This window comes from Podarcis gaigeae (assembly GCF_964106915.1).
Source record: "Podarcis gaigeae genome assembly, chromosome: 5".
NCBI classification, from domain to species: domain Eukaryota; kingdom Metazoa; phylum Chordata; class Lepidosauria; order Squamata; family Lacertidae; genus Podarcis; species Podarcis gaigeae.
The window spans coordinates 94,197,930-94,223,704 of NC_139681.1; the positions used below are offsets into that span (position 1 = coordinate 94,197,930).

General features: G+C 48.4%; 1 protein-coding gene across 2 annotated transcripts; it reads right to left on the minus strand.

Annotated features, from left to right (window-relative positions):
• Positions 1-836: 836 nt before the first annotated feature.
• On the minus strand, positions 837-24,504 carry EEF1AKMT4 (EEF1A lysine methyltransferase 4). 2 transcript variants are annotated; one of them, XM_083739943.1, is made up of 3 exons: positions 24,244-24,504; positions 14,523-14,806; positions 837-5,280 (listed from the first exon to the last, which is right to left on the minus strand). In XM_083739943.1, exons 1-3 carry the CDS (start codon positions 24,428-24,430, stop codon positions 4,993-4,995), a joined length of 759 nt encoding a protein of 252 aa, XP_083596069.1. In that variant the 5' UTR covers positions 24,431-24,504; the 3' UTR covers positions 837-4,992. The 2 variants fall into 2 exon arrangements, with proteins under 2 accessions (XP_083596069.1, XP_083596070.1); XM_083739944.1 differs by lacking the exon at positions 24,244-24,504 and adding an exon at positions 22,798-23,496.
• Between the last annotated feature and the right edge of the window lie 1,271 nt (positions 24,505-25,775).

Genomic DNA, 25,775 nt, shown 5'->3' on the forward strand with positions numbered 1-25,775 from the left:
GGCATTGATTTGCAGTGGTTCTGGTCCTGCTTGGATGGACGTTTCCGGAGAGTGATACTTGGGGAGTGCTCTTTAGCCCCATGGAGCCCACAGTGTGGGGTTCCTCAGGGTTCCATTTTGTCCCCCATGCAATTCTGTGCAAGCTTACTCTCAAGTAAGACCCAAAGAAGTCAGCAGAACTTGCTTCCACGTAAAACGAAAAGGGTCAGAATGAATGAGATTTTACAGCAAATTACCGTATTTTTTGCTCTATAAGACTCACTTTTTCCCTCCTAAAAAGTAAGGGGGAATGTGTGTGTGTCTTATGGAGCGAATGCAGGCTGCGCAGCTATCCCAGAAGCCAGAACAGCAAGAGGGATTGCTGCTTTCACTGCGCAGCAATCCCTCTTGCTTTTCTGGCTTCTGAGATTCAGAATATTTTTTTTCTTGTTTTCCTCCTCCAAAAACTAGGTGTGTCTTGTGGTCTAGTGTGTCTTATAGAGCGAAAAAGACGGTAACTACACATTATATTTTTATCCAAGCAAATGAGAGTTGAGCATCGATACTAATGTCCAAGCAGGCCTACATTAAGTTTCCTGGAAAGCCTTCATCTGTTACGCAACACTTCTAAACTTCAAAGTGTCTTCATGGTTGGTTTTTTTTTACCCATTTTACAAATTGGGAAGCAAGGCTGAGGGATGGTGACCCGGACAAGGTCACAAACAGGTTTGGGGTATGAATTCCATTCTCTCAAATCTGAATTGCCTCATACTTATAATAGCTGGTTAAAAACCCAAGAACTAACAAACATTAGAAACAGGAGGTTTTTGGGTTAAAACCCCCCAGCCCCCAATAAATGTCATCAAAACACAAAGTGCCTTTTTAATGCTTATAAGACATTTAACTGTACCGATACACGATTTCAGAATAGATTGTCCCGATCTGAGAGATGTACACAGATCACACACACTGGTAGCTTATTTTGCAAATTTAAAAGCGCACAACAGTTTGGGTTTTGAGCATCCTGTTTTGAGGGGCACTTTGTGTCATTTATATAACTGTAACATTTACATTATGAAAGAGAGAGAGAGAGAGGGAGATGTGCGGAGATTATTATAAACAGCCCTGGACACCCCTTCAGAGGGAGAGAAGACTCTGATTAAATCACCTTTTTTATTAAAAAAAATTACCCACACTTTTAATTTGCAGTTAAAGGCAGATGCCAAATCAATTCATGGTAAAAAGAGAGATGTGGAAAGCAGGCAAGGCATGGCCTCTCTCTCCACCAATTGCATTCACTTGCCTGCAAAAGAGTGCACAGATGCCATTGTGAATATCGCTGCTGCACCGAACTATTTCTGTTAAAGCGAGAGCCTGTGAACTCTGGAAAATATATCTGCGTGTTTTGTGGCTGTAGCTAGGTGAAATGGGGGGGGGGGAGAGAAAGGGTAGCAGGGAAGAGGGGAGGGAGATGTAGCAGCCCATTAAGTCACATCCACAAATTCCAGGATGCTCAGTCTAGAAACATCAAATGCTGTTGGGGAGAAGAGAAGAGGCAAATGCTGGTTTCTAAGTGAACATCATTGTGCAGAGGAAGAGGAACTACTGAGATGAAAACTAGGCACCCAGTGCTGTGCCCCCTCCCCCACGAGCACTGGGCTTCCCAATTATTCAAGGGAGAAAAACAGGATTAAAGCAATTTGCTTATGGCAGAAGATGAAACAGAAAGCCTCCATCTCTGCGCACTTCTCTCTCCCCCCCTCGCCCCCAGCTCCTGTGAGATCTGCATAGGCAGGAGAGAAAGAGAGAGAGAGAGAGAGAGAGAGAAAGAGAGAGAGAGAGAGAGAGAGAGAGAGAGAGAGAGAGAGAGAGAGAGAGAGGGAAGAGGCAGTACAGTGGTCCCTTCCCTTCTTTCCCTCATGCAAGACGGATGGGGAGCATTAAAATGATTCACAGGTTCCCTGGCAGTTTCATTAACATCCACAAAGAGCAGGCAGCTGGACTTCCTCCAACATTAACCAACGGAGGGGGTGGCAGCAGAGGTAATGAGGCAGGGGCTCTGCCCGGAAGCTACTGAACACAACGCCCTTTAACACAAACACCCTTTTGCTCACTGCCGGGCAGCCGCGAAATTCTGCCCGGCCCGGCAGGGACCTTTGCAGAGCTGTATAGAGGCCACAGGGGCAGAGGCAAGCTGCCATCTGTCAGGGATCGCTCAGGTGCCGCTCGGGGACTCACAGGATTGTAGAGTTGGAAGGAACCATGAGGGTCATCTAGCCCAACCCCCTGCAATGCAGGAATCTTTTGCCCAACGTGGGTCTCAAACCCACGACCCTGAGGTTAAAAGTCTCGCGCTCTACCGACTGAGCCTTGTTGGCAGGGCACCTGCCCTGCTTGCCCAATGTTCGATTCCCAATAGCATTTCCAGGTAGGGTTGGAAATGTTCCCTTCTCTGGAAACCTGAAGTACTGTTGCAAAGTGGACGTCAGTTTAATTAACTTAAATTAAATTAATTACTTCATTGTACGTATACCTTTGTGAGGTAGGTTAGGCTGAGAGCCAGTGAATGGCCTGAGGTCAGTGAGCTTTGTGGCCATGCAGGGATTTGAACTCTGGTCTCCAAGGTTCTAGTCTGGTACTCTAACCACTACTAAACACTGTCCTCTTCCTATGTATATGACTCAGTAACCCTGACAGGGCCTGCCAAAGGAAGAGATCCTGGCAAGTTTGGTCCAGAGTTTTCTCTGCAGGGTGAACTGGGCTTTGTTCTTCCCCGGAGTTGGCCTCCCCTCTTCAAACTAGGGGTGGGGTGGGGCTGTTTTATTCTGCCCTGGACCCACGGTTTGCCTTTTGTGAAACGAAGATCCCAGTGTGTTCCAGGTCCTGATTTTATCCTGCCTGCTGATTTCACTTAACGATCCGCGTGTTTGCTCTGTGCAAATATAAATAAATATTAAGTTCTGCATCAATTTAACCCTCCAAATTGTGCATCAAGAACAGCCTGTATTAAAAAAACCCCATGAAAAACGTATGTACTCTTATTTCGAACAACTAATTATTGAGTTTACTAGTCCTGGGAAGGTTCTATTGTGGAGGAGAGCAACAGCTATCGAGCACGAGAGCCGAACAAAACTTCAGAGGCAGTAAGAACGTTGAGAGCAGCTTGATGGACCAGGCCAAAGGACACATCTAGTCCGGCATCCTGTTCTCACAGTGGTCAACCAGATGCAAGCAGGACCTGAGCTCAACAACAACTCTCTCCTCTGGTGGTTTCCAGAAGCACACGGCTTCCAGCCAGAGAGGCAGGGCTGGGCCACTGTGGTTTGTAGCCACCATCCCATCTCATTTGTGGGGTGGGGCTGGAAGCATCTGGCCGGCAACTTAAGGAAACAGGATGCTAGACGAGATGGGATCTTGGACTTGGAATAAAGGTCTGCGCTGGGTACGCAGAACCTCTTCACCCAAAAATGGGAAATGCTAACTCAAGCCACAACACTTCAGCTTCTGAGACAGGCGATGACAGGTTTTCAAGCACATTTCTGCAGCTGTTAAGAGCTAGAAATGTGTGTGTTTAAACACACACCCCAAACTCTCAATTTTACATTATGCACATTCTCTTGTCTCCTTAAGAGTTGCAGCATACACACTGAACCCTAACTATAATTTAAGTCAGCCATCACTTTCTTTACTAGTCCTAATGAGGAAATGCTGTTCATATGAATGACGACCTTGCACCTGATCCTCTTTCCCCAGTATGTGTAGCCCACACACCGTGTGCAGTTACTAAAAATGCACTAGCATTAAAAACAGGGCAGTGAGGGTTCTAGTCATCATGATCTTTGTAGGACTAAAAACTGAAATGACACATTAACTCTAGTCTGGTTTCTAAATGCTTAAATGAAGTTTGTTTCTCTACGCATTTCAAATCAACAGCAGCTTTTGTTAATATCCAATGGACCTTCACCCTAATTCCATGGGACAGCCATGGTTTGCAAGGCTATCCAGGACCAGATGCAAAAAGGGGTTGGCTCTGCCTGTGCAGAAGAGAGGCACAACTTTTCACTCCTGCTAAACAAAGCCACAATTACGCACACAATTTCTGCATACAATGACAACGGAAACAGGAACCCTGCTCCTCCTTTGCTTCTAGTTAAATCTGATTCCCCTTTCCCAGCAAGTGACACAGCTTCCACTGTTCGATTTGGCATAAAAAATTATCCAAAGCAAAACAAACAAAGCATGTGGAAGTCCATTCTTATGCTCATAGTTAATCTGCCCAATGAATTCAGATTGCAGAACTGTGGTTCCAAGTTGCAGAATCTGGGGTATTTTAGTGGAATGCTGTAGTAGAGGACCCTGAAGAGTGAGTGACAGCCTAGAAGAGAATTGTCCCGGGCCTTCTGTTCTGCCACTTGTCACAGGCAGGACCAACCAGTGGGCCAGATGTGAAGGCAGCACTGGCAGTCACTTGCCTTTAAAAAACCAGCTGAGTGGAATAAAGCCACATTTCAAGATGGTAGAGAGGGCGGCCACAGACTCTAGATCTTCCTCTCCATAGAGAGGCCTGGCGAAGGAGCCCGCTCTGTATAGCACCACCCCAGCAGAACCTGGGGATCGCAGGATTTCAAGGCACAGCAGTGAGATTTAAAAACAACAATCAGAGTTTCCAACACCTCGCCCCTTTCCATGGACGGGGTTCGCAGCTCCAAAGTGCAGGCACAAGAGAAGATGCAGAAAGGGGGAGGGAAATGTTCCTTTCTTACAAGAGATTTGGCTGCAGAAAACGTTCCCATCCAGCTCCATGGGGAATTGGCTCCCGTTGCCAACTGCAGCTTTTTTCTTTCTTTCTTAATTCAAAAAATGAATACTGTATGCAGGAAATTGCCCAAAATGACTTGGGAGAAAATGTTGACTCTGGCAGTTCACCAGCAGCAGCAGGCAGATTGGCACGTGGTCACGAGAGCTGTTTTATGTGCCCCCTCTCTCCACCCCACCCCATTCCTTGCCAGCCACTCACAGGTCAATGGTAGAGAGAAAATTCTCACTGTCTGGGTCCTGGAGGTAGCGTACAGGGGGCGGAGTCCGGGGAGGCAGGTGCAGGCTCTGCCCCAGTGCCAAGTCGGAAGGGGACAGCTCCTCGCCCTTCTGCATGACGTAGATGAAGTAGTGGAATCCGCTCCCGTATGTGGAGTGCCGGACGGACCATCCGTAGGCTGGCTGGGCATAGTGGCGCTTGCGGAAGTGCGGCTGAGCAAAGGTGATGGAGATGAACCGGCCACCAGGGCGTAAGACTCTGCTCACCTGGGAGGAAAAGAAGGACAACATTTCAGAGGACTCAGTGCAGGCTGTGTGTGTGTGTGTGTGTGTGTGTGTGTGTGTGTGTTGGTCTATATGACCTTTGGGGTCTACGATTCTGAGATTCTTTGCTGAGGCTGGGATCTCCTTTCCTCCTCTGCCCTTGCCTCACATCACAGAGCAGCACTGTGTCACTTGGCACACCTATACCCCACTCACCATTCTGTTTTGGCATGCAGCTTGCAAGTTTCTAGCCCTCATGACAGAAAGTCTTAAGCATGCATAAATCATGGAAGCATCTGCCTTTGGCTTGGACGTCAGTGACCGTGTGCAGCAAGCGCCCCTGAATACCAACACCACCAATCTTCCCCGCTACTCAAATGTGGGGAAAGACAGGGAAAGGTCATTGCCTTTGAGATTTCTTATAAATGCCCATCTCTATCTAACAGACTGCGGGGGGGGGGGAGAGGGGGGGCTTGTGCTGATGCAGCAAGGCAGTTATTACTTCTCTTGGTCAGAGAACCCTCCCCATCTGGGCCACAGCTCCTACAAGGACCAGCCTACCTGGCTGGCAACGGCTACTTGGGAAAGTCGCTGGGGATTTAACCTGCGGGCTTCTAGATGCAACACAGATGCTCCGCTACTGAGCTCTGGTCCTACTGCACAGGTAAAGGTAAAGGTAAAGGTACCCCTGCCCGTACGGGCCAGTCTTGACAGACTCTGGGGTTGTGCGCCCATCTCACTTAAGAGGCCAGGGGCCAGCGCTGTCCGGAGACACTTCCGGGTCACGTGGCCAGCGTGACATCGCTGCTCTGGCGAGCCAGAGCCGCACACGGAAACGCCGTTTACCTTCCCGCTGGTAAGCGGTCCCTATTTATCTACTTGCACCCGGAGGTGCTTTCGAACTGCTAGGTTGGCAGGCGCTGGGACCGAGCAGCGGGAGCGCACCCCGCCGCAGGGATTCGAACTGCCGACCTTTCGATCGGCAAGTCCTAGGCGTTGAGGCTTTAACCCACAGCGCCACCTGCGTCCCATTACTGCACAGGTAGTATGTAGTAATAACGGCAACATAATGTCTTGCCTTTGGGGGGCATTTAAACCAGTGGTGTGGAGCCGAGAACAAGGCACTCTGCTTCCATCCTTGCTCCATGAGCATCCACTCTCCTCCTCTTCCTGCTCCCCACCGTCTCCCCAGAACATTCCTGAGCCAAGCTTTTAAAGAGACACTGTGTCCAAGGTACGTCTTGTTTGAAGCTGAGTGGACTTGACCCTTTTAATCATCATTTTCTCCTCGTTGGAACTAAGCTCCTGCTAATAGGATGGAAAAGAACATCAATTTTCTTGCTTGGCTTTATCCAAAGTCAAAGGCATTTACGGCCAGCGACGGCGTGATCGGCATGCTAAACTCTGCTGTTGGCGCTCGGCTGCCAGCACTTTGCCTGCCCGGCTGCTTCCTCCCCCTCTCCCCCCCCTCGCCCTGCACTGTGCTGCGCAGCTCTTGTCGGTGGTGCGCACCCAGCGGAGCCCAGGAAACACCCCCGCCCTCTGCTGCCCGGACCCCCTCCTCCCCATGACAGGTGGGGATTGAATGCCCTTCATCTCTCATGACTCACCAGTTAACCGGAACAGCCTGTAGCAGGAGGCTGCAAGAGTCCTCTTAGAATGGAGCAAAGGGGATTGTAAGAGAGACACACACAGAAAGAGAGAGAGAGAGACAGGAGGGTGTTTTTTCTGCAGCTAGGGGGAAAAAAGAGGATTATGGGGAGAAGAAGGAGCTTCCTGTTGCAGAAGGGGGGACAGGCACGCGTCCGAAACCGCTGCAGCACATAAATCCATGCTGGATTTCGAGGGTTGGATTAAGCAAAAAAGGAACTCGGAAGTCCTTGTGTTTTGACGTTTCCTGGTCCCCAAATGGGATATACTTTTGCTCGTGTGGCCAGGAAGAATTGCACTCAGCCACGAGAATGCTTTGAGGGTCATCTGTTTCACCATGTGCTGTCCCGTCTTCCAGAGTACAGTTTATCAGCATTTTTAAATTTTCTTCATCTGGAAGATTCAAGGGCCATCCAAAAACCATTTCAACATTTCAGTGCATTGTAGGATAGCACCAAAATAGTATATTTTTATTTGCAGAATGTGGGTAGATATCTTTTCAAAGCAAGGGCAAGAGCATCAAGAGATACTTAGGACAATCCTGGTTGTGTTGTATTTCTTATCAATAAAAGAATTTGGTGTGGCGCAATGAACATTCTATTCTGAAAGTGTGGCCCAGAGAAAAGAGTGTTTGAGAACCACAGCTTTAAAGCATTGTGAGCAGTATCTGGTAAAATCACAGAAATGGGTGCTGAGCAGTGTCCCCAATGCTCAAGGGGACGAGGGCTGGAGGTCCTCATCACTCCCCACCCTCCACTCTATGAGAACACCACAAGAAATATACATCCTGCAACCTCAGGAATAAATGTGCAATGCTGCATAATTTATACGGGTTGCAGGATTCAACTCACCTTGACCGAAGAAGACACCCAGGCATTGCACACAGCTGAATGCCTTCGTGGTCCTCATGGTGAAGAAACCGGCCTCTTGGCGCAGGAGGAGCGTGCGCCAAGTTTTCACGACTGGGAGATAACTTTGTCAAAAAGCTTTGGAAACTCAGGCAGTGCTTGGGCAGTGCTTGAAATGGTCCAGCAAAGTCCCTGGGCCGCTTCACTCTCACTTTCTAGCCCGGAGAAGCCTGCTTTGGTTTCATCCTGCGATTTGCTTAATTACTAGGCAGATCTGGGAAAGAGCCAGGCTCTACATTGCTTCTTTATCCAAGAGTCATAGATATAACTGCTGGCCAGGCTGCCTGAGGCCGAAAGGGACTGAAGTGCAAAATAGTTGCAGGGTTTGATGTTGGGGAAGTCCAGGCTAGCCCCCAAAAGCCAAAACGCAGGAGGTCTGCTGAGAATCCTCATGTAAATAACAGAAGCTGAATTATTGTTACACCATGCGGGGCTTCCTTCAACATGGCATGATGCCGTGCCTAAATGGTTTGGCACCAGCACACCTCCAGGAGAGGGATGGACAACCTGGGGTTTTCCAGATGTTGCCAGACTCCAGTCCCCCCCACCACTGGGCCTTGCTGGCTAGGGCTGATGGGAACTGGAGTCCAACAACACCTGGAGAAGCGCAGGTCCCCCATCCCTGTCCTTGTGGAGCTCCTGCTCTGACACACACATGCGTACATCTCAAGATCTTCCTTGGTGGACCTTCTGTGCCAAAGAAGGAGGCAGGTGGTAACGTCCCAAGGCAGGGCCTTCTCAGTGGCAGCACCTGTGGCAAGAAGGCTCAGTTGGCAGCATATACTTAAAGTATGGAACTCGCTCCCACAGGAGCCCGTGATGGCCCCACCCTAGAAGGCTTTAAAGGAGAATTAGACAAATCCAGTCAGACGCAATAATTCTTCTGCGTAACAGTTGAAGAATGGGAGAGTGCTCCCTGTGAAAACAGGATGCTAGACTAGATGGATGTTATGTTCTTATTTATCTAGACCTATTTTGCTGGTCAGGTCTACCCTAAAAATATTGCCCTGGGAATTTCCTTGCAGGCCACCTCCAGTTTACACAACTACTGGCTCTCAGAGAAGGGAATTCTAATTCACCTCGTTGGTCCTGGGATTAGACTGGAATTAAGGGCTGCGTTCTTCCAGTGTAAACTGTTGTCAAGGGATAGCAAGCAGTGCGGATGAGGTGTGTGTATGGGGATGTGTGTGTGTGTGTGTGTGTACAGAAGATGCACCCAAGTCCAACTGCATGGAAGGAGGGAAAGGGAAGAGAGATGTTCTGCTCCAGCTCCTGAACTAAGTTTCTCACACAAGTGAGGCACAGAGAGAGGGAGAGAGGAAAAGATTCCAAGCGGGCCCATCATATTCACTGAATGAGATCCAGTAAGCTTTCCCCTTTGCCAGGGCAGCCTGCAGTTATCAGAACAGGAAATGCTGTTGCTTAGAGACAGCTGCATGGACTTTGGCCAACTGGCAGCTATTGCAGAGTCTCTGGGGGGCTGTTAAACTGAAGAGGGGAGAGAAGCGGGGAAGTATTGTTTCTAGGACTGCAGATCCAGACTTTGGACCCTATTTCTGCAACACTTTGGAGCTGCAATGCATTGGGTGAAGGAGCCAAGATCCATACACCACGAGTCCGTTTAGCTCTGAGGCTGGCTACCTAACCCTTACAAGAAATGTGCACCACTACTGCTCACGAGGAGTTTCGATGGCGCCTGAATCAACAGCGCATTGTTTGCTCATCCTCTTCAGTTCCTGTTTGCGCCAGCTCAGCCTCTCCTACATTGAACACACCGGCTTGAGCATGTCCACATCTCACAGGCTTCCAGGAGAAGACATGCAGCCTCCCTTCCATTCTGAGCAGCCATTGTGCCATGCCCCCACGGCAGCCATTTTGTGAGTGGCAGCCAGGGCACTTTCTCAAAATTACAAATATGCCCTACTCACCCCCTTCCCCAAAAGGCTGCTGCCCCCTGCCTTGCCTAGTTCTCAATTCAGATGGTAAACCTATACTTGGAATAAACCAATTCAGAACTAGCAGACTAGCATGGAAGGGCAAAGTGTGCTGTAGCCTGACTTCCTACACACCACACTGGTTTGTTGTGTGGAGGGGCATTCAATCATGTGAACCCCCACCTTCAGCCTGAAATGGTACAGTCCAGGCACAAGTTTGCAACCTCCTTTGTGCACTAGAGTAGAAGATGCTAAACTTTTGGATCGTGCCACTTCATACTGCGGGGGGGGGGGGGCAGGTTACCATTTTGTGTGCGCACATTTTACTGCTTCTCAACATAATAAGGCTTCCCACATGCTGCAAGTTGAGAAGGTGACACAAAACCCAAGTGTCCAAGACTGCCACTTGGGTAGCGAGCTTTTTCCACCATTCAACACAATAACATGCAGCAGGTGGGAGGCTCTTCGTCACCTGCCAGAAGCCTGGCTGCAGCAGAAGAGGGATCAGGTAGGATACAAGACCACTCCACTGGCACAGCCAAAAGACTGGCAGCCTTTGGAGCATCCTCTCCTTGAACTTTCCTTTCCATCAGAACAACTAGCAATCAAGACCTTGAACCCAAACTTGCTTATTTCCTCCTCCCTCCCAGCGCATTTTCCTTTAGTGCCGTGCCCTGTTAAGATCGAAAGCCTGAGGGTAGAGACGTTCTCATTTTTATCGATCTGGAAACTGCTCTGGAAGTTGGCTATAGTGTGGGATTGTGTTGGGTTTTTTTTAAGCACCAAACTTTAAATAAATATATGAGGCGATAGAATTCTTGACTAGAACTTTTTCACACCTTTGACAGCTCACCTTTGTAAAGACAGCACAGAGAAAACCCTTTTACTCTGATGTGCTAGATTTAACAAAATGAGTCAATCATCCGCCTGCCTCCTCTCTCTCTCTCCCCCCCCCCCCAACATTTTTCTCTGGAAATGGCTGAAATGAAGCGGAGATTCTGGAGTCACTTTAAACGGCTCTGTCGCTGCAGCCTGGCTTGCTAGCTCCAAGGGAAATGGGAGATCACTCCAAAGGACCCAGCCCCTCGCCAGGAGACCTTGCACAGATGCTGCCTCTCTGCTTGACAGCAAAGGTCATCTGAGGATGCCAGCTAGAGAGAGTCTCCCGGTTCCTCAGGAGGGCTGGGGAGTTTGTGGGGCAGGAAGCCTCTCTGTGGGGAGGGGGGTGCAGGCAGGGGAGGATTGACCCCCTCGCCTGCCTCTGCCAGAGAGACACGAGGGACCTACATGGCAGGATCCCTCAAGGGCAGCAGCAAAGAGGAGAGGGACTGACCCACGGAATCACCCAGCGAAAGCACTCAAGCAGGAGATTGGCCGGGTGGGAAATCAGCCGGGGGAAAATGAGAGGCAGAACGGGAGGCAAAACGACTCCAGCTGCTCTAGAGCTACTGTGGATGTTATCCAACATTAACCCTACTCAGAGTAGGCCCACTGAAATTAATGGCTCAGTGGTAGAGGACTCGCCTTGACATACAGAAGGATACAAAGCCCCCACAGGTATATCTGCGAAACTGAGCTGGTTGGATCAGCAGCCTGGCTCAGCAGACAGCAGCTTCCTGCATTCCTGCCAATTCATTCCAGTGGGTCTACTCGTGAGTGGAGCTAGGCTACATACCACCCACTAGCCACCGGTGGGCATTCGTCCCAAGCAAGTGAAGACATTTCCCCCCCCCCACCCTTTTGGGGGAAACTCAGCAAAGATCTTTCACCACTTTACACCCCACATGCATGCAAAAAGAGCCCCAAAAATAGAGAGCCAGGAGGGAGAAATGCAGGAGTAGAAGACTGTAGGGAAAGACTTGAGATTGGAGGAGAGAGCGAGAATAAGCGTAGAAGCATCCACGATTTCCAACCCTGTACTTTCCTAGCCGCCCGCCCCCCGCAAAAAAATAAAAATAAAATAAAACAAAACACACACAGCCAAATTCAATATGGTTCCTGCTGCTATGGACACATCAGACCAATTAATAACAGCCTGGAGGCATTGCCTGTCCCTATTGCAATGCCATGGCCTAGTCAATAGGGATGAGGGTTTCCATGGAAACAGGGAGAACCAGCTGACCATTTTTTGGGGGGGGATTTAAGGAAAAAAGAGAGATCCTTGAAGCTAATAAGAGGGAAAGACAGGCAAAATGGGGTGGGGAGCACTGGATATCAACACATTCTGTCCCCCCCCCCCACTTTCTTAGCCCAAGACGCCAGAGGCCTATTGGCAACAACAGTGCATCTTCCCCCCCAGGGGTGAAGATGCTCAGCCTGCGTGAACTGTTCCCCCACATCCCCGCGCTGCCGCTACCAACCCCCCCCCTAATGAAAGTCCCACGGAAATGCTGCAAACAGGACACTTCCCTGGGGCTACCCCTTTAACCAGAAAAACATGAAAAAGAAGTTCTCTCCTCCCGACTCAAACCCTGCCATCTGCAAGCAGCCATTGATGACAGAGCGGCATTGCCATGGCAACCGGGGAGATTCAAGCTGGGCCTTCTCTCTCTTTTTGTGGTAAAGAAAGAGGGAAGAGATTCCCCCGCCCCCCCAAATACATTAATGTGCAAGATACTGAAAGGTTGGGAGTGGGGGGGGGGGGACGGCAGAAGAAAAACTGATGGAGAAGCATCAGAGCCCCAACAAGTGCTGTTTATTTTTATTTATTAAACTTGTATGCCGCCCTTTATCCGTAACATAAAAATTAAAAAAACACAACACAAAATAAAAACAAGAATGAAAACAAACTATAACATGCCCCCCCTTTGTTGGCGCAGGGTGCTGTTGACTCTGCTTTCTTGTTATCATTCCAAAAATAAGCTTGCTTGGGAAATAGTTCATCCCCCCCCCCCACCAATGAATCCTATCCTCCCTCCCTCTGGCAGCAAATGCTTTTGGTGCATCTGCACAACTGTACCCCTGCCCCCAATTGCAGAATGGTAATCAAACCCCTTTTCTCCTGGGAGAAAAGCAATGAGAAACCTACACAGCATCACCTTGCCAACAAAGGTCACAGCATCACAGAGACATCACCTTGCCAACAAAGGTCCATATAGTTAAAGCTATGGTTTTCCCAGTAGTGATGTATGGAAGTGAGAGCTGGACCATAAAGAAGGCTGATGGCCGAAGAATGGATGCTTTTGAATTATGGTGCTGGAGGAGACTCTTGAGAGTCCCATGGACTGCAAGAAGATCAAACCGATCCATTCTGAAGGAAATCAGCCCTGAGTGCTCACTGGAAGGACAGATCGTGAAGCTGAGGCTCCAATACTTTGGCCACCTCATGAGAAGAGAAGACTCCCTGGAAAAGACCCTGATGTTGGGAAAGATGGAGGGTACAAGGAGAAGGGGACGACAGAGGACGAGATGGTTGGACAGTGTTCTCAAAGCTATGAACATGAGTCTGACCAAACTGCGGGAGGCAGTGGAAGACAGAAGTGCCTGGTGTGCTCTGGTCCATGGGGTCACGAAGAGTCAGGCACGACTAAATGACTAAACAACAACAACAAAAATTGGACCCCTAGGGGAACAAGGGAGCTACAGGCTTTATCAAACCCCATAAGCGGAGGGTTTTTTTGGGGGGGGGGGGAAGCATGCTGCCCTTATCTGACTGTCATTTACCATCTTGACTTGGCTGAGGACTGCTGTCAATTTTTTTAAAAAAATATTTTTTAAATTAAATTTTACATATATTTTCCAAAAATCATATAACATATTCTTATCTTATACAATGTTTTGGGCTTCCATCAGCTACTTCTGTAGATTTTTCACTATTTTTCACTTAATCTGCATTTCATTAATTTCACTATTACTTTTAATAATCCTTAACTAGTAATTCTATTCACAAATTTTCTCTGCATTATTTTGCATAGTCTTCCTTACAAAACGTCTTGCAGGAGGACTGCTGTCAATTTTAGGAGGCCATGGAAGAGGCATCGTGGTCAGGATCAGTCCTGAAACATAGGTAGAATGTAGGACAAGACAAGGTCCTCCACTCCAACAACCCCGTCTAAAAGGACAAGGTTTTTGGGTGATTCAATGTGTTGTATATATATGAGCCCAATCCACACTTTTTCTAGAAGTAGTCAGGGGGGGAATATGTTGGAAAATGGGAGGGGGAAGACAAGATTTCTAGGGCTGCCTAAGCTGTGTTTGCAATCTACATTTTGCATCTTGCGAACTCAATATCCCACGTTCAGATTCATTTGCGAGGATCAGTTTTTATATATATTGCTTGTTTATTATATTATGCATTTTGTGTTTTTATATTGCAAACTGCCCTGTGATCTTTGAATGAAGGGCAGTATATAAATTTAATAAATTTTTGAATGGGCTTTGGCAGCTTGCTTCCTTGCTCTGGATTTGATATTTCAGCCTTTGCAGATCTTGGGGTTTGTGGAATGCCCCCCACTCCCACCTGGAAAGGAGCTGTGTGATAGCAGCATGACGGAAGGCCAGACCATGGGACAGAGGTAGAGATCAGATACTTTGCAGTCATGAACATGAAGACATAAGCTAGGATAGATTTTTCCCATCAGAAATGTGTGATTCTGCAGCACTGAACAGCAAGCAAGAAAAAAAACCAATGTAGTGATGCTTGTCTAATGTCGTTAAAGTTTGGGAACAGGCCAAGATTCAAGAAGCTACACATTGAAATGGCTGAAGATGGTGCCATCCAGCCCAGGTACCGACAGGAATTCTTGCCGCTCACCTCAGTTAACACTTGATCCAGAAGCATCCTAGCCTCGGAGGAGACATTCCATGGGTCTGTTTCTTCCACCATCATGGAATCCAGAGTGCCCTTCTCCAACACCACATCAAAGCTCCCATCCACAAAGGTCAAGGCTCGAGCGTCCATTACTGCCCAGTGCAGGCCTGGGCAATGGGCATAGCGGTCTTGCACGCTTGCAATGCATATGGGTGAGTAGTCAATGCTGGTGATGTCTGTATAGCCCAGCTGGAAGAGGTTGTAGCTCAGAGCACTGTTCCCGCAGCCTGCAAAAGAGATGGGCTTGGACTAGTTAGGCTGAAGAATTTCATGTATCAGCCAACTGTAAACAAAGGATCACCCACAGTGAACCAACTACAGTGGTACCTCAGGTTAAGTACTTAATTTGTTCTGGAGGTTTGTTCTTAACCTGAAACTGTTCTTAACCTGAAGCACCACTTTGGCTAATGGGGCCTCCTGCTGCTGCCGCGCCGCTGGAACACGATTTCTGTTCTCATCCTGAAGCAAAGTTCTTAACCCAAGGTAATATTTCTGGGTTAGCAGAGTCTGTAACCTGAAGCGTATGTAACCCGAGGTACCACTGTATCCTGGAAGACAGAGACAGTCTGCTGCGGTTGCTCTTTCCCTGCAATGCGTGGCCTTTGGTGAGTGCTGGATGTGTTCTAGGATTATGAAGGCTTGGCCAAGGATCCATCGTCAGACCAAAGGCCCATCAAGTCACAGAATCATAGAACTGTAGGAATCCAAAGGGTCATTTAGCCCAACCTCCTGCAAGCCCAACAACCTTTTTTTAAAAAAACTTTATAGGGAATCATCCTTAGCTTTTGCCAAGACAGTCAACATGGGTCCAGACTGTGCCTCCTTAAATCGGCTGGCGTGTCTCATGTCATTGGGGCTGACGTTGGAAAGTGTTTAGAAGTTCCAGCTGGTCCAAAATGGTCTGGGCAGACTGGTGACCGGGGTTGGTTACAGGGAGAATGTTACTCTCCTGATAAAGAGAGCAGATGTCTTTAAAACTTGTGGCTAACCTTGAGCCGTGATGCTTCTCTTTCAAAAAAAAAAAAAACCCACAAAAAACAAACAAACAAACCCTGAGCCCAGCAACAAGACACTTCGTTTTTCCAACTCCAGATACAGGCAATTCTAAGAAGACCCCACCCTGCCTGCAAACTGTTCCCCTTTGGTAGCTTACCGAACCCGGAAAGCCACAGGTGGCTGCGGAGGGCAAAAAGAGAGAAAAGCAGGACCGAGTGGGTGCTGTGGATCACAATTAGCTTAATTAGAGATGAAGCAGCACTTAATGAGCAGGTTGCAAAAGGCGTTTTAATTACTTCCACATTGGGCTTGGCATTTGTACGCCTGGCATTTACACTTACACCCAGAGGAAGGCTTAAGGATCTCAACACTCAATCTACATAAGCCACCCTACTAGGCTCTCACCTGCACAGTCTCCAGCCCCTGGGATTTAAAATCCAGCCTCCCTGCCTCTCCCCTCAGTCTACAATATATTAAATGGACTGCAGGTAGAGTAATCATGCATTACAGAGGCCAGGCATCCAATGAAGACTCTGGCTCCAAGACTTCCTACTAGTTACTGCACACACTCAGACATCTCTATCCTCCATCGGCTGGGGTGTGTTTGTGTGCATATTCCAGCCAGGCCAAAATGCTCAAAGGGAGCCAGAAGGAAGAGCAGTAAAATGGCAAAATTGGGAGGGCAAAATTGAAGGGAAACGACGAACATGTCCACCTTGGAGCGAGGGATTAAAAAAAATGTAATAAATATAAATAAAATAAAAATGAATCAGACATGTTTTGCATGATTTCTATGCCTATCTAAGATAGGATTTGGTTTTGTACCATTGTGCATGAGGTTCTCCATGCTACTGAAGTCTAGACAACGTGGTGCCCTCGAAGTGTCGCTGGACTCCAGCACCCATCAGCCCCACTAGCACGGACAATGGGGGATGATGGGAAGTGTAGCATGACAACATTTGAAAGGCCACCGGCTCCACATTCCAGGTCTAGATCCTCCCACAAAAGAGTTACAGAATGATCTCTGCACCCGCAGAAACCTAGGAACTGGACTTTTCCCAAGTCTATCATGGGTCTATCTAACTCAGAACTGTCTACGAGGCTTCAGGTGGGAAGCCCTGACCAGCCTCACCTGAAGAGAACCAAACCTGGGACCTTCTGCATGCAAAGCAGATGTTCTGCTATGGAGCTATGATCCCTCCCTTCACGCAGAATGATCTCTCCGCCCCACAATGGCACTTCCAGAAAGAATGAGAAGTGTTGTAGATTTAGGATGCTGGAGGCAGAACCCCACCCTTCCTGATACAAAGCAGGGGCTTCGCCACTGGAAACTCAACCCCAAGTGGACTGCACGATTTGCCTGCCACCTCAAACTCAGACGCATCTTCCATTTTGTCCTTCACCCCCTGTGTTTTCCAGCACGGCAAGGATCCCACGACTGTTAATCACACATCCAGCAGACGGGCCCTCTAACAGGCTCAGGCGATTAGACCCAGTTAATCCCAACCTGCTTGGAAGCTCCAGCTTCCCTCCCTATATCAGATTAAGGAGCCACCACGTTAAAAGCCACCGCAGCAGCAATCAGATCAAAGAGATAAACCATCAGGTAGGATTAATGGAGGCTTAGAGCCCTCTCCTTCCCAGTCGGGACTTTTGCAAATGGTAAGCCAGGATTCTGTTAATTTGCTGGCTGTGATTAGGGCGCAGGGGCACAGGGTGCCCAGCGTGGCAGAGCCTTTGGGAGAGGTTCAAAGAAGAAGCCAACGAACGAAGGCACATCAAGATCCCCCAGCAAGAGAGAAGAACAGGGAGTCTAACTTGCTAGCCAGGCTTGCATAACTAGTTGGGGCATTCCCCCACCCCACCCCAGTGAGAGAGCTGTTGCCTGAAATTTCATCAGCTTTTAAGGTGAAGGTATCCCAGATTCAGCACAGCAGAGATGAGTCTGGCGCTGTCACTTGCCACACTGAAAACTCTTGCACAGATGCAGGCTTTTTTCTGCGTTTGGTACTCTGCGGAGATTTTATTTTAATCTAATTGGTTCTGAAATGCCATTTGACAGCACCGGCATTAAGGGAAGGGCTGCAGCTCCCTGGCAGAGCATCTGACTTACACGCGGGCGGCCGCAGGTTCAATCCCCGCCATCTCCACGTAGGGCTGGCACGCTCCCTGTCTGAAACCCTGGAGAGCAACTGTCAGTCAGCTGAGACCACACTGAGCAGGATGGAAAAGGTTCTAAATCAGCACAAGGCAGCTGCTGGTGCTTCTGAACGCGCAGAATTGCTGGGAGAAGCCAAGAGGCCACAAAGATGAAGCCTTTCCTGCAAAGCCAGCCCGCCCACCTGCCAATCCCGCCTCTCTCCCATCATCTTCCACCACTCAGATTACCGCGTGCCATAAATAGACAGCAGATGTGCTGCCGAGAGATTAGCTCTGCAGCTGGCTCAAGTGAGCAAGCTAAGCCACGTGCTACGGAGGGAATCATTTTGAATGCATGAGCAAGCAAAGGGTGACATCAGCAAGTGAGGCTCGACTGGTGACCAAAAGCAGTACAGTATTAGAAACTCAGATGCATAAGCTAGGTGCCAAATGGCCCCTTAAAGCAAGGTTACAGTCACCAAAATGGAATGTCCAGTTGCCATTTTAGGGCAAGGTGGCTCTAAAGTCTTATTTTACAAATGATGCACTGACTGTGATTGATTTTCAGTTAAACACCTTGTGGGTGGCGCTGTGGGTTAAACCACAGAGCCTAGGACTTGCCGATCAGAAGGTCGGCGGTTCAAATCCCTGCGATGGGGTGAGCTCCCGTTGCTCGGTCCCTGCTCCTGCCAACCTAGCAGTTTGAAAGCACGTCTAAGTGCAAGTAGGTAAATAGGTACTGCTCCGGCGGGAAGGTAAACAGTGTTTCTGTGCCCTGCTCTAGTTCACCAGAAGCGGCTTAGTCATGCTGGCCACATGATCCAGAAGCTGTACGCCGCCTCCCTTGGTCAATAAAGCGAGATGAGCGTCGCAACCCCAGAGTCGGCCACGACAGGACCTAATTGTCAGGGGGCCCCTTTACCTTTTAGTTCAGAAAACTAACCCAAGTAGGTTTAAGAATTTAAAGAAGAAAAGTCACTTGATCCAGGGACAGTCCACATATCTACTGGCCTATTCCGACCTCTTTTTCTTAATGGTGACATGGGCCATTCCAAACGTTGGAATATTCATCACAACTGTGAGCAGGACAGTGGGATGGGGTAAGCGAAAAAAGCCACAACAATTAACTATAGCATGGGCAGTGCTCAGGGATTTGGGAGCTGTGGCCCAACAATAGCTGCTAAGCTTTTTTCTTTCTTTTTTTTAAGAAACCCAGGCATTAATAATCCATGCGAATTCTGTAAGATTTCCTACTGTCAGTCAGTTTTTGTAGACAGGATAGTGTCACAGGACTGTTTCCTACCAGCTACATATTATAAAATGTGTTCCAAAAAGAGCATTTCCCAAATATCAAATGATCTACATCTCTTTTGGGGGGGTGGGAAGAAGTGAGATTTTCATAAAATCACTATATATTTTTAGGTTGCAGGGACATCCTCACCAGATTAATCTGCCTTGAGGATCCTGGCTAAGCCCATAAGGCAGGATATAAATGTGAAAGATAAATGTATAAACAGATACCCCGTTTGTAGATAAATATTAAAATAGTTATATTTTTATACCTGAGACAGACAGCCAAAGACAACTTGAATATTTAAGGTTTGTGCAATTAACAATCTGCATATCATTTCCATGGCAGATGCCAAATTAGACTTGGCGGGCAAGTTGCTCGTGCTCTACGATATTCTTACTATTAACCATCAGTGTGAAAAGCCTGAGTCAGCCTTCGAAAAATCCTGACAGATGGGCTCAAGTCACAAGGGGGGGGGGGAAGGAAAGCATTCAGGCACACTTCAATTTGCCTCTTGGTTTTCTCACGGTTCTTCCTGCCTTTCTCACGGTTAGATTTTCAGCCTCAGCTGCTGCAGTCATGATGGCTATAAGTCTAACTTTTAAGCAAATAAGCACTGGGGCTTTGAAGGATTCTGAAAAGGGCATCGACAAATATATACGGTCTCCTTTTTCTCTAGTAGCAATAGGATCAGGAAGGTATTTTTATTATTATTTTAAAGGGTATAAAACAGAAAAGCAAATTCCTAACTCTCATGGTGACACATCAGAGATACAGAAGGACTCGGAAGGATTTGCTGAGGAAACAGGGCTTTCCTGAAAAGTCTGCTATAAGGATGGGTTCTCAGTTGCAGACCAGACCAACGCTCACATCCACTATTCACCTGTGCTCCACCAAGAATGGCCCTTCAAAAGGGGAAGAGCATCACTCAGGTTCTGAACAGTGGCACAGAAGGCCATTGAAGCATCTATTCACACTGCCCTCTGGTGGTAGCCAGGAGGAACCGGGATACTGCTTGTTTACAAAATGTCACCCCTGCAGCAGAAATACAAAGGTTTCCATTGCACTCCCTTCCCTCTGTAGGAAAACTGGGTACTCCAAGACCTCAAGAGACGTGAAGCCCCTTCCCTCCAGGTGTGAGATGGGAGCAACTTCTTTTTTGAAGATGGATGTAATAGTTACGGTACATTGCCACAGATTCCCTGGCAAGAGCTGCACCTTCGATTGCAACCCTTTCAACTTTCCCTCCTCTCTCTCTCTTTTAGCTTCTAGCCCAAGACTGCGAGGAGAAAGCCAGACAGCTGCCTGTCTTTCTCTCCCACTTTACTCCATCACTTCTTTCTTTGCCAAAAGAACCAACACATTACGTTAAAATCTGAAGCAGGGAAGGCCGAATTAAGCACCGCAACGCATGAAAAATACACCAAATTTGGAGGAACCACCCTATCAGCAGAAACTGTGTTTGCTAGGTATAATAGAATTCACCTGAGTCCCCAATACAGGCTTCAGTGAGCAACTCGCATTTGCAAGATAAAGGATATTAGAAGTCCCTGCTGGATCAAGCCATACAGTCCAGCATCCTGTTCTCACAGTGGCCAACCAGATGCCTGTGGGAAACCAGCAAGCAGGATCAGAGCACAAGAGCAACTCTACCTTCCTGCGGTTTCCAGCAACTGGTCTTCATAAGCATTGCTGTCTCCAGCTGATGCCCTTGATAGCCCTCTCCTCCAGGAAAGCAATGCTAGCTTCCTCCTGAAGCTCAGTTGCATCATGGAAACCCAACAATTGCCTAAATTGTTGCTGGGGAAACCTAGCCAGATGGGCAGGGTAATAATAATAATAATAATAATAATAATAATAATAAATACTGATAGGATTGCAAGTTCTTCTGCTCTCCCCCACTCCACAAGGCTGCTATCCAGTGTGAATTCCACCAGCTGCATACTTAGGGGGCAATCTTAAGTCTAGATCTATTGGGATGAGATGAGTTTTGATCTAGCAGTTTTTGTGGCTGAGTGTAACTCCCTCATCCTGGCTCAGCTGGAGATAGGCCAGCATATCCCACCCAGCTGGCTGCATAGAGATTGGCAGATCTTAAGCCCTGAAAAAGAGGTGTTGCAGGTGGGGGAGACTTAGGCTGGATCCTAGGTAAAGGGGACCCCTGACCATTAGGTCCGGTTGCAGACGACTCTTGGGTTGCAGCGCTCATCTCACTTTACTGGCCGAGGGAGCCGGTGTACAGCTTCCGGGTCACGTGGCCAGCATGACTAGACTGCTTCTGCAGTGCACGGATCCTAAGCCAGTTCAAATCAGTCACACACCAACTGGCAATGTGGTGTAAATTAACCTAGCAAAAAGGGTGGTGCAACTCAACTCAGGTGACACACATAGGATTGCAATAAGATTTTGCCCCTTTGCCTCAGCTGAAGCAACTGTTTACACACACACACACCAGTGTCAAACAGGCACAGACTTCAGGAAAGAGCTGAGCAACAAACTCCATAACGACTGGCCAGAAACCACTGCCTGTAACATACTGATGGATCAACTGTGTGCTGCTGCTTCCCCCTAGTGGCTCATAGGAGCAACATCCTAAGAACATTTTTATAACTCAAAAGAATTCTGAATCCTCCTGCAAAAAGCAAAAGGTAGTGAAGAAAGTGGGTCCTTGAGAAAGGCTGTCCAAATCCATAGTAGGGCAATATCTTTATTTATAGGAAAGGGCAGAAGTTGGTTGTCAGAGCAATGGCTTCAATCGCAGGTTCAATCCTTGGCATCTCCATGGGAAAGATCACCAGCCCAAAATGCAGGAGAAGCAAAGTTAATAATAACATTAGGAACCTTTTGGGTCAGGCCCATGGCCCATCTTGTCCAGCATCCTGTTCTCACAGTGGCCAACCAGATCACAGAATCGTAGAACTGCATGTTCGGAAGGGACCCACAAGGGCCCTCTCGCCCAACCCCCTGCAATGCAGGAGACACAGCTAAATAATCCCTGACAGATGACCACCCAACCTGTGCTTGAAAACCCTCAATGAAGGAGAGTCCACCACTTTTTGTGGTAGATGCCTGCAGGAAACCCACAGTCAGGCCCTGAGCACAAGAGCACTCTCCCCTCTTGCAGTTTCTGGAAGCTAGCGAGAGGTGTGTTTTGCTATCTTGTGCACACATACAGCCTTGATGAACTTGGCACCCTTCAGAGGTTTCGGATTATAACTCCTTGCCTTCACTTCTACTCTTTTCGGTGCCTTCTGAAAACATCCCTCTTTAGAGAAGCCTACCCAGATGCTTTGAAAGTTGAGGTCATTCTAATCTGCTTTAGCACTGTAACCTTTTAAAGTGGGGTTGCAATTTTTTTCTTGATTTTCTCATTTCATTTCATAAAACCCTTTGAGGTTCTGTTTTGTTTTTACAGCCAAGCAGCCCCTGAAGTTTTATGCTAGCTGGCAGAGGCTGCTGGAAGTTCAAAACACCTGGAGGGCACCATGTTGGCAAAGGGCCCCAGGGTCTTACTCCAAGTCTGCATGTTATGTGTCACACTGTGCTACAAAGATGTCTGCAAGCGTGATGTGAAGACTGGCAACATCTACTCCGCAGTGTGAGAATGACCTTGGTGCCTGGAGACATGGAATGACAGCTGGGAGGAGCGCAGAGAGGAGAAATCCCGCAGAGGATCTGCAGCAGCACAACCGGACGCCTTCATCTGCCCCAGCTGCAACAAAACATGTCTCTTCTGCATCAGTTTCTACAGCCACAAGCAGGCTATGCAACCTTCCAAGAGTTTGACCTCACCCCCAAAGGTGCACACATTCATTGTCTCCTGAAACTGACGGGTGCCAACAACAATTGTCTGGTTGGTTGCTCTGGACTGCCCTGGGGAAGATAAAGCATGTGACATATTTAATAATAACAATAAGAGCCAGTGTGATGTAGTGGTTAGAGCAGGGGTTGGAAAGGTTTACCTTGCCTGGGCCGGTTCACTCCAGCAGAGATCCCTCCGTGGGCCGGATCGCATGCGCCCGCAATATCCGGCACCGCAAAAGCGAGTCCCTGCGTCACGCTGCACCCGTTTAGTACAGTGCGAGGGGACTCGCCGAGTGGGCGGCTCAGTTCAGGGGCAGCTCATGGGCTGGTTACACGACCCCCGTGGGCCGCTTGTGGCCCATGGGTCTTAGGTTGCCAACCCCTGGATTAGAGTGTTGGACTAGTGCCTGGGAGAAACCAGTGTTGAAATTCCTGCTCGGCAATGAAGCTCACAAGGAACCTTGGACCGGTCACTGCCTCTCTCTCTACCTAACCTATCAAGGAGATTGACTAGCTGGAAGGTGTGCAGAGGAGGGCGGCCAAGATGATCAAGGGACTGGAAACCAAGCCTGATGAGGAACGGTTGAAAGAGTTGTGTATGCTTAGCCTGGAAAAGAAGAGATGATAGCCATCTTCAATTATCTCAAGAGCTGTCACATGGAATACAGAGCAAGTTTTTTTTCTCCTGCTGTGGAGGGTAGGACACGAACCAAAGGCTTCAAGATACAAGAAAGGAGATTCCGACTAAACACCAGGAGGAACTTTCTGATAGTAAGAGCCGTTCGACAGTGGAACCGTCTCCCTCAGGAAGCGGTGGACTCTCCTTAACTGAAGGTTTTTAAGCAGACGCCGGATGGCCACCTGTCATGGATGCTTTAGTTTAAGGTTACCAGACATCCCCGTTTCCCGGGGACAGTCCCCAGATTTACAAATCAGTCCTCACAGAACTCTAGCCCAATGGCTGCCATTAATTTGATTTTGAATTGATTTTAGAATGAATTGATTTTAGAACGCTGTGTTACTTTTATTGTTGTTAGCTGCTCTGAGCCCGGCTTCAGGTGGGGAGGGCGGGATATAATTTTATCATTTTATTATTTCTTATTTTATTATTATTATTAATAATATGATTATACAAAATCCATTGAAGCTGAACAGTGTCCCCGGATTTATTGGAAAAAAAAAATCTGGTAGCCTTACTTTAGTTGAGATTCCTGCATTGCAGGGGGTTGGACTAGATGACCCTTGGGGGACCCTTCCAGCTCTACAAACCTACCTCACAGGGTTGTTGCAGGGATTAAATGAGGATGGGGAGAACCACGGACACCACCTTGAGCTCTATGGAGAAAAGGGTGGGATATAAAACGCAACAGACAATATGAGATAAATAACAACGTGACAGACCATACCACGCTTCCAGGCAGGCAGGCAACTCACCCAGCACCAGGATCCGATCACCCGGGCTCAGCTCCGCCTCCAGCTGCTCTCGGAATCGCTCCAAGCCCCCGAACCATTCGGCCGGAGCCGCCCCTTCGTGCTGGTAACGCGAGTCCCAGAAGCTCCTGTCCCGGTACTGGGCGTTGGAGTCCGGCAGCTGCCGCCTTCGCGGAGCCGCCTCCTCCATGTCGCTTCTCCGGGAGAAGGGCGGCCAAGCGAGGGCAGGGCTGTCAGGGAGAGGGGGGGGGGGGGAGCCTACCGAATCCAGCCTCCGCCCACGTGGCGCCCTGAAAACCACGTGCAGCTTCCGCTCGCCACTTCCTGGTCGGTGGTGGAGAGCTTTGCTTCCGTCTGTTGGGTCTTGCTGGTGGTGGGGTGGGAGAATGTGGGGCGCTAGTCCTCAGCGAGGCGGGGCTGGCCCGGGGTGCATGGGGTCTTTGCCACCACTTCGTATGAATGGTTTCTCTGTGCAAAACCCAGGGAGGCAGTAAACCCGTTAGCTAGCTTGCTGCAGAGATAACCCAGGAAAGAGTCTTGCACGGCATCTTAGTAATGCAGTCCTAAGTCGTGTCTACTCGGAAGTAAGTCCCGTTGAACTGAACGGGGCTTACTCCCAGGTAAGCGGCGTGAGGACTGCAGTCTTGAAAGGCTCACAAGTTTATTCTCCACGTATGCTTAGCCTGGTAAAGAAAAGACTTGAGAGGAGATTTGATAATCATTTTCAAATATCTAAAGGGCCAAGAAAGGAGATAAACACCAAGAACTGTCTGACAGGAAGAGCTGTTCTTCCAGTGGAATGAACTCCCACAAGAGGGGGTAGATTCTCCTTCCGTGGAGGTTTTTAAGCAGAGGTCGATGGCCATCTGTCTTGGTTGCAGGGGGTAGGACTAGAATCTCGGATCAGCAAACTTTTTCAGCAGGGGGCCGGTCCACTGGCCCTCAGACCTTGTGGGGGACCGGACTATTTTTTTTGGTGGGGGGAAATCAACAAATTCTTATGCCCCACAAATAACGCAGAGATGCATTTTTAATAAAAGCACACTCTACTCATGTGAAAACACCAGGCAGGCCCCACAAATAACCCAGAGACATATTTTAAATAAAAAGACACAGTCTACTCATGTAAAAACACACTGATTCCTGGACCGTCCGTGGGCCAAATTGAGAAGGTGATTGGGCTGCATCCAGCCCCCGGGCCTTAGTTTGCCTACCCATGGACTAGATACGGCCCCTTTATGATATAAATTTGCACAATAAGGCCCCTTCTAGGTGTCCCTTTTTGTAGTGTGTTCACAATGACTTGTTCCTCATAATGATATTGGGGTGGTTATACACATCATTGGTTATGTGGTACATATTGGGGTGGTTATATGCTATTGCACCTGCAAACTTTTTGGGGAGGATGTACTGTTTTGTTTCCATGGTCTGTAACGCTATGCTGAGTTCTTGTCAACTTTCTATGCCACAAATGTTATGGGGGTCTTTTTTTGTCCTGCTTTTGTTGCACTATGGTGCAAGAGTGCCTCTCCAGA